The sequence below is a fragment of the Ictidomys tridecemlineatus genome, chromosome 2 (assembly GCF_052094955.1).
Source record: "Ictidomys tridecemlineatus isolate mIctTri1 chromosome 2, mIctTri1.hap1, whole genome shotgun sequence".
Classification (NCBI taxonomy): Eukaryota; Metazoa; Chordata; class Mammalia; order Rodentia; family Sciuridae; genus Ictidomys; species Ictidomys tridecemlineatus.
The window spans coordinates 3,554,756-3,563,446 of NC_135478.1; the positions used below are offsets into that span (position 1 = coordinate 3,554,756).

Sequence of the window (8,691 nt, forward strand, 5' to 3'; positions counted from 1 at the left end):
ACTCTGGCCTCTTACTGGGGACCGGCCTCAGCACGTCGGGGATGAGGATCTCCACCAGGGCCTGGTAGAGGATGTGGTCACAGCTCCTCATCCACTTGAGGACAGGGTCGTGTTTGCACAGGGAGATGAGCTTGTCCTTGGGGAGGACGGCACCTTCTGGCTCCTCGTCACTGTGGAGGGACGGGTAGGTGGGTGAGCCTGGCTGCGCGGGGGGGCTGCCCCGCCACGGGAAGACCAGAGAGCGCGGCCCCCGGTGAGCGGGGACAGGCCTCTGTGGGCTTGCTCCCGGGCCCTGCAGCTCGGCCCCACCCTCAGACGCGATGCTGGAGGCCACCATGGAGCACCTCTGGGTCTTCCCCAGGATCCACACTGTCCCCTCCTCTGTCTGTGGCCCATGTGACTTTTCTCACTGCAGCAGTGGGTCAAGGTCACCGCTATGTGGGACTGAGTCATGGCCACCTCTATTAAACAGTGTGATTTGAAAAGGGTCAAAATTCAACAACAGGAAGGTCTAAAAGAGGAGGTGCCTGAGACCCCATTCTTAGGGAGCTGGACACTCGTGGGTCACCTGTGGCCACCAGCAAACAACAGTCTGCAGGTTAACCCTGGCGGGCCTGCAGACTGGACAGGGGTGGCCGCTGTGGTTGGTGGGGGTGTCACCTGGCAGGCAGGGAGGTGGGGCCCTCGCCGGAGCAGGCTTTCGCGTTCCAGAAGGAGAGCCACAGCTTCTCAATGTAGTGGAACTGCAGGTTCATGACGACGCCCAAGGTGGCCTGGGAGGGACAGCGGCTGGTCAGGTGGATGCACGCGTGAAAGCACGGACCCCCTGTGTCCTGGGAACACGCAGTGAGCAACCATGACCACAGGAGAGCGGAGGCAGGGGGACTCGGGCCTCCTGTCCCCTCGTGCCATGCCTGGAGGGGACCTGAGGCTGCAGCCACTCCAGGGAAGGACTGGGGCGCGGGCCCATGGGGCCGGGGCCAGGGCCGTCACTGTCACCTCGCAGTGCCGTCTGTACACCAGCTGCAGGGCCTTGACGTCGTGCGGTGTGACGCTCTCCTGCAGCAGCATGCCGCCCAGGTCGGGGGCCGGGAACTCCGGGAAGACGTGGGAGACGTCTGGGAGGAACAGGAGGTCAGAACCGGCCCTTAGGAAGTGGGCAACCCACGGTCGAGAAGCCCATGTGCAGGGGATGCTCCTGGGCAGGCATCCGGGCTCCTGCATGCAGTTGGTGACTTTTATAACTTTTAGTTTTCTTGAGTACAAAATGGGGACGATACTGTCACACCCAGGGATGTTAAGTAAGCTGACCCAGAAGGAGCCGAGCTCTGGCTGGGCACACAGCAAGCCCTCGAAACCTCGGTTCTCAGAGCTGTGGCGCAGGAGTGGGGAGCCCATGGGCACCCACAGAGCCAGCCAGGGCAGCGCATGTGGGGAGACCAGTCTCGGTGGCCCCACTGTGACCTTCTGGGCACAGGCCAGGCACCAGCAGGTCCTTCTAGGAACCAGCCTAGAAGGGTCTGTCCAGACTTGAAAAAGTACAAGCCTCGAGGGTCTCCAGAGTCTGACAGGGATGCCCGCAGGCCTCGGGGGTGGGGGTCCAGGCGGCAGGCCCAGGAGGGAGGGCACCCCGGCCCTGCCCAAGGCCAGAGGCTCCAGGGAGCCAGGGAGAAAAGCCAGAGGCGGCACCCGCCCAAGTGCAGGCTGTTATTTATTTATTTATTTATTTATTTTTGTGGCCCTGGGATCGAATCCAGGGCCTTGTGGGGGCAAGCACTTGGCCCACCCAGCTCTGTCCCCAGCCCAGCTCAGGTTCTGGACAACACTTTCTTTTATCGACTCATTTTTCTGATGGTCACTTAATGCATTAATTAATTCTTTTGGCAAAGCGGATCCCTTTAAAACCCCGGAAAGCCGGCCTGGGAGTTCTCCTGGGCTTCCCATTGACTGAGCAGGATCCCGAGGAAAGTGCGCCGTGGGCAGCGCGCCCTCGAGTGCGCGTGCCCGGCAGCAGGACCCCGCGCTGCGCCTACCTATGTACTGCTGGTGGTGCTGGCTCTGCGCCTGCGCCTGCGCCTACCTATGTACTGCTGGTGGTGCTGGTTCTGCGCCTGCGCCTGCGCCTACCTATGTACTGCTGGTGGTGCTGGCTCTGCGCCTGCGCCTGCGCCTACCTATGTACTGCTGGTGGTGCTGGCTCTGCGCCTGCGCCTGCGCCTACCTATGTACTGCTGGTGGTGCTGGCTCTGCGCGGCCATGGCCTGCTCCGGCGTGCTGTGCAGGCTGCTGTGGGAGCTGCCGTCCCCCAGGCTGTCCGTCTTCTGCGCTGGCCGGTACCTGGCAGGGGACACAGGTGCTTCCATGAGGCCCCAGCAGCGGTGCCTGGGAAGGCCCAAGGATCAGGGGGCTGAGCAGGATTCAGTTTGGGTTATGTGCACAATTGTTAACCACGTTGTCAAGTCACAGACAAAAACTCCCCCTTAGCCATTTCTAAGTGCTCACAGGCTGGCAGCCGTTACCCACCAGTCTCCCATCCCCTCCAGCCCCCGCTCCCACCCTGCCGCTTCCTCTCTCCGTGGATCCGAGACTCCAGGGACCTCCGGATGGACCCTGCGGCGGTCCACTCTGTCTGGCTCATGTCCTCGGGTCCATCCGAGCTGGAGTGGGGTCGGTGCCCTTCCTTCCCAAGGCAGACTCGTGCTCCACTGAGTGGACGGCCAGTGAGCCCACTGACTGCTGGTGACACTCCTTCCCGTCTCTGGGTGGGTGCCTGCACTCTCCCGGCTGCTATCCTATGGCCTCAAGGAAGGGTGGAGCTGGAGGGCAGGGGTGGCCTGTCCAGGCAGCTCACCCAGGGACAGGACCTGAGGAGGGAGGTCTCCCCAGACACCGTGCAGAGCAGGCGGTGCCAGAGCTGGCTGTACCGGTTCCCACTGGGCAGTGGGGCAGGCCTCACGGGGAAGGACAAAGTGCCAGTTGGGTGTGGCGGACCACCTGGTGCAGGCTGTGGCTGCCCCAATGCAAGTCCGTAACCCTGTCCCCCGAGAGCTGCTCCTGAAACAACCCTTCCCAGAGTGGCAGGTGTCTGCCAGGGGCCAAAGCTGAACCAAGGAAGGGACAGGGTCCCTTGTGTGGGCAGAAAGGACAGGATGGGCCAGGGCTGCATTCTGGAGCCCCTCCTGTGCGAGTCGGTGCTCCTGGCCTGTGTGGGGGGCGCTGGAGAGCAGCCCTAGACCAGGGCCCAGAAACCAAGGCCCCGGGTGGAGTCTGCCTCCTGTCTGTGGCCGTGCCACCACTCGCTGCCCCGCAGCGTCACCAGAACCGGCAGGCCTGCGCGGTGAAGGGTTTGCCTTAAAGGCTGGCGAAGTGTGCGACACACAGAGAAGAGACCATTCCAGAAACGACTGGCCGTGTCCCAGCCCCCAGGGAGCAGTGGCCTCGGCGGGGAGGCCGCCGTCCCCGGGCGCCGGTTCCCCTTAAGCTTGAGAACGTGAAGAGTGTGACTCTGACTCTGAGACTCTGGGAAAGGCTGAAAGATGGAGATCGACAGGATCGGTGGTTGCCAGGGCTGGGAGAGGAGGGGACACCAGGGCGGGGAGGCCGTGACGCCCCTCTGAGGCTGTGGTGGTGGAGACGTGTGGCTGGACACAGCGCAGCAGATGAGCCTGATGCGGACCGCGGGCCCAGTGGCCACGACGCGTTAGAGCAGGCCATCAGTGGGGGCTGTGGGGGACAGCGGTGGGGACTCTCTCTACTCCCACTGAATGTGAGGGAAAGTCAGGGGCTGGAGACGCCTGGCTGCTGGAGGCTCCTGGCCTCACGGAGGCACTGGGCAGAGCTGCGAGTCCTGGCGCCCTGGATACTAGAGCAGGGTGGTCAACAGAAGCCCCTGGCCCACAAATGTCACCTTCACCTTCAGGAAGCTGCCCTCCTAGCTCTCCAGGGGGACCCAGCCTGACCCCCTCAGCTTGGGGACATCACCCACCTGGGCTTCTGGTGCAGGGGCTGCTGCCGCATGGCCATGTACTGCGTGTCCTCCTGCAGCCGGTTCAGCGGGGAGTCTGGCTTCAGGCGGATGCCATAGTAGTGGTACTTGGAGTTGCCCCTGGAGCAGACGGCCCAGGCTCAGTCCCTGCACACCTCAATCTACAGGTGGCTCCTCACGGCCCTCTGCGTTTTCTAACCCGTGAGCAACGTTCGTGGGGCATTCTCACCCCGGCCCCTGGTGGCAAGTCCCCTCTTTTTTAGTATAATAAAGGCTCTGAGAAGTCCTGCAGCAAGCAATCCAGGCCAGCCTGTCTAACCCCCACGCCCCCTGGGGACCGTCGGTTAGCTATGGGGAAAATGATGACCAGAGGGCTTTAAATAATTTTGTTAAGGGGACCAGAGAGCTGCACGGGACCGAGAAGTGGCCAACAGGTGGAGCTGTGCAGACTTTCTGGCTCCTGAAGCCACGCTCCGGAGGCTGGGGACAGGCACCCTGGCTCTTTCTAGAAGAGGTGTGTGCTCAGCTGGGTGGAGACAGGCAGAGCTGGCCGTGACCCCGAGGCCTGGGGCCTGTCCTCCCCCCGGACTCTGCTCTGCTCTCTTGGGCCCCTGCTGCTGCCAAGCCTGGCTGGCCCCAGGGTCGCCTTATGGATGCTCCAGGCCACGGGCTTGGACCTGGCCGGGCGGCCTTTTCTGCTGGTAAGGGGAGCTGCCCGGCTGGGGGCCGAGCCCACCGCCTGTGGTACTCCACGGCCACTGCTGGCCCGGGGGAGGACGTGGGAGAGGCCATGGGAGGTGGGCAGGCATCCAGAAAGGGCAGATAACCTGGGGCTGCCTCCCACAGCAAAAATAAAAACTTGCGATTATGAGGAATTTCCAACAGAGAGGAAACCTCGGCCACCACTGGCTCCTAAAGGAAAAAATGGGGCCAGGCTCCAAGTTCACCCGCGGGTTCCCCCCAGGTGCCAAGAAGCCCATTTCCAGAAGAAGGAAGAGGGGAGGATGTGGGTGGTCAGACACCGGTGGCCTGGGCTCCCGCGACCCACCTGGTCCCCAGCCGCCGGGTCCGCAGCCCCATGAACACGGAGCGGATCAGCTTCCCGAAGGACGCGGCGTTCACGGGGTCCAGCTTGTGCTCCTGGCAGTGCCGCAGGTAGTGGCTGTACAGGGAGCTCCTGGGCAGGCTCACGCCCTCCGCGGTCTCGTAATTGTCCAGCAGCCACTGGAGCTGGAGAGAGACGCGTGGCTCTTCAGAACCCAGGACCCAGTGCCACGTGGACATGGGACTGAAGGGCCTGCTCTCCCTTTCCGAGAAACCGCCAGGGCCCACGCCACCCTGGCTGCCAGGGCTGAGTCCTCTGGGCCATCAGCAAATGGCTTCTTCTCCTTGGTCCATTCGTCCCCTGCTCGGCCAGCCCCGCTCTTGGGCTCCTGACTTACGCGTTGCGATGACATGTGACCCAGAGAGAGATGAGGCCTCACGGTGGCTTGCTCCACCACGCAGCCCCACCATGCGCCCTCAGCGCACAGGACGCCAGGCACTTCTGAGGCCACAGAGCTTGGGCAGGTGGGGCGGAGCCTGCACCCTGGGGCACACGGTGACAAGACCGCGATGGAGAGGCCCCACGCCCGGCCAGCATGGAGCACGGTCACTCCAGCTCCGTCTGTGCAAGACGCCACAGGGCAGAAGCTGAGGGCGCTGCTAGGGCCAAGGGGAAGGGCCAGCCCCAGAGCTTTGCTGCCTCTGGGCAGGTGCAGGGGCTCAGCGCGTCCCCTCCCACTCAGCTCTGCAGGTCAGAAGCCTCTTTCCTGAAGGGACCCCACACAGCAGCCGCCTCACCAAGTGTCCTGACGCTGCCCAGAGGCCAGCGAACCAAAGCCAAGGTGCAAGGATGGAGCTGTGAGGGGAAAGAGGCCTTGACCAGGCCCGTCCAGCCGCCCTCGGGGACCTGAGGGCCCCGGCCACCCTGCCTGGGGTGGGCAGTGCTGCCTCCCAGCCCCCCGCGCCACACACTGCTGACCTGCAGGACCCATGGTGGCGTCTCCCCTGCGCTCTGCACTGCCTGCCTTGCCCCTGCCCACCTGCCCCCTCGAGGTCCTTCCTTCTCCGTCCCTGGGGCTGCCCCCCGCCCCCTGCAGGTGGGGAAGACGTCCGAAATCCAGCAGACGGAGCAGAGGCCCTAACAGAAAGGCAGCTGCCAAGAAGTGGGTGACAGGGGAGCTGCTGGCCAGACTGGGCCAAGCGCAGGCTCTCTCGCATATCCTGGGGGATGGGGAGCCTGGGCCTCTGCGCTGGAAGCAGGGCAGGAGGGTGGCCAGTCCTGCCCCGGGGGCCCCAGGCCCTATGCAAACGCAGGGGCTTCGGGGCCTCTCCGTTGCCACTCGCTCTGCAGGTCAGCAGAACCGGGGGCCATCTCTCCCTGCTGTCCCCACAGGCCTGCCTCCCACAGCCTGGATGTGGATCCCCGTGTGGCCTTCTGTGGTCTGCAAGGTCTCCTTCCCTGGCTGTGACCACTGGTGACTAATTAGCAGCTGTCCATCTCATGTCCAGTGTGGGTGCTGTGGCCCTGGTGGGGAGGGACTCAGGCCCTCATCCAAGGAAGGGAGGTGGAGGACAGGTGGCGGTCAAGGGCTGTGGTCGTGAGCTGGGGCAGCAGGAAGGGCCCAGGAGGAGAGCGTCTTCCTCACCTCCTTGGGCTTCACTTCCGCAGCCCGTGCTGACTGCTGGCCTCCCCACACCCCTGCCCGCCCTCTGCTGACACCATCGGTGGCAGGTGCCCGTCTCTGTCCCAGAGTCTCTCTGGCCAGGGCCTCCTGAGCCCTGTCACTCCATGTGATCTTAGGACAGGGCCACACTGTCCAAGCGAGTCCAGCTGAACCTCTGAGGCTCTGCCCTCTTACCTCTCAGGGCACAGCCCTGCTCTGCACACCAAGGCGGCCACAGTGACCACACCTGCACTCCCCCCCCCCCGTCCCCTCCAGGGAGGAGGCAGCACACGCAGGGATGGGAGGGTGGCCAGCGTGGAAGCCACTTCCCTCAGGCCACCAGATGTTGCCCGCGTGGCCAGGAGCAGTGGCGGCGTAAGTGTGCTCTCATCCGCCTCCCCTCGTCTCCCAGGGCCTGGAGCCCTGGAATCTCCACTCGCTTCCTGTCCAGGTCTGGCCTGCACTTGTTGACTGCTCATCTCCCCTGGGCACGCAATCCCCAGGGCAGGGAAGAGATGGCTGTCCCTGTTTGTCCCCCAGGACTCCGAAGGCATCTGAGAATGACAGCCAACACAGATCACCTGGAGGAATGAGGATGGGTTGCCTGGCTGGGCAGTGGCCACACCTGTGACCCCAGCGGCTCGGGAGGCCAACAAAGAAGGAGGAAGAAGCCAGCCTCAGCAAAATCAAGGTGCTAAGCAACTCAGTGAGACCCTGACTCTAAATAAAATACAAAATAGGGCTGGGGATGGGGCTCAGTGGCTGAGCCCCGAGTTCAATCCCTGGTACCACCCCCCCAAAAAAAAAACCCCAAAAATAAAAACAGGGGTGCCTGAACAGAAAGGGGACAGAGCCAGCAGACAGCGTCTGGGTACCGAGGCCAGGGGAAGTCCTTCCATGTCACCCCACGGCGGGGAGCAAAGGTGCACTCTCAGGTCGTCCTGTGGGGTGGCGGGAGCCAGGCCCAGCAGTCCAGTGTCCTGAGGCTGAACACGTCAGCCAGTCGGGCAGGCGCTCCTGGGGAGCAGGCGTCATGGGGGCCGTCTGGAGGGCACTGCGCGCTGGCCTAGGGGACACCAGGCTCGTGCCAGCTGGACACAACTGCTTCACACATCAGAGGAGAGGCTTGGCAAGAGGAGCCTCTGCCCCTCACCCCCGACACGTCGATGAAGGGCAGAGCCCCTGCTGGGTCACTGTGGGTGCTGACATCAAAGGGTGTGTGGTTGTCTCGACAAGCCTCTGGGGGCGCGGCGCAGGCAGAGGCAGCTCCGCTTCGGCAGGGTGGGCTGTTCTCCAAAACGAGTGACGGCCCTCTCTCTTCCGTCTGGTGGCCCCTGGCGGGCAGGCCAGGCTGTGCTCTGACCACTTACAGACTCCGCCTGGCTACACCTAGGGGACTGTGAGCGGCTCCGGGGCCCAGGCTGCAGGTCAGGAGCTGGGGACCAGCATCCAGCACCCCCGCCGGGCCCAGCAAGAGCCCCGTGAGCTCATCCTCTGTGCCTGCGTCACCCGCCGCAGAGGTCCCCCTCCTGGCCTCAGGTGACTCGGCATGCTCAGGAGTGGACAGGGCTGGACAGATGGCCTTGCAGGTTCTGGGTACTCTGTGGTCGGTCTGGGCTGTGCTATGTCCACATCAACGGGACGTGGAGAACGCTTTCCAAGGGCACGTACTCATGGAGCCCTGCTGGCCCGTGGTGCTCGCCGCTTGGCCAAAGGCTAAACGCTGCTTTTTATGGAGAACCCCCAGCACTAAGCTCGCCCTGCAGCTTTGGGCTCTGCAGCCACAGCCCCTGTGGAAGGGTGTCCCTCCTTCAAAATGGGAAGGCAGGGCTCACGTCCACACTGCACTCAGCCCATCCCTTGTGCTCCAGGGCTCTTGTTCCCACTATAGCCACCTGGTCCTCACCACTGGACACGCTTGGAGAGACGTGCCCTTTGACTTCCTTGTTGTACAAACACCACTGCGTGCAGGTGCAGGTGGGAGAGGGCACACCTGGT

At 63.6% G+C, this 8,691-nt stretch overlaps 1 protein-coding gene across 2 annotated transcripts in view; it reads right to left on the bottom strand.

Annotated features, from left to right (window-relative positions):
* The window catches only part of Rfx2 (regulatory factor X2), a 79,546-nt gene that overhangs the window by 8,748 nt on the left and 62,107 nt on the right, over positions 1-8,691 (bottom strand). For both annotated transcript variants that reach the window (XM_078034329.1, XM_078034326.1), the window contains 6 exons: positions 5,034-5,215; positions 3,986-4,105; positions 2,222-2,337; positions 1,000-1,118; positions 661-773; positions 16-170 (listed from right to left, as the gene is read on the bottom strand). In XM_078034329.1, the coding sequence (XP_077890455.1) occupies positions 16-170; positions 661-773; positions 1,000-1,118; positions 2,222-2,337; positions 3,986-4,105; positions 5,034-5,215 (805 nt within the window). The remainder of the gene's footprint in view (positions 1-15; positions 171-660; positions 774-999; positions 1,119-2,221; positions 2,338-3,985; positions 4,106-5,033; positions 5,216-8,691) is intronic.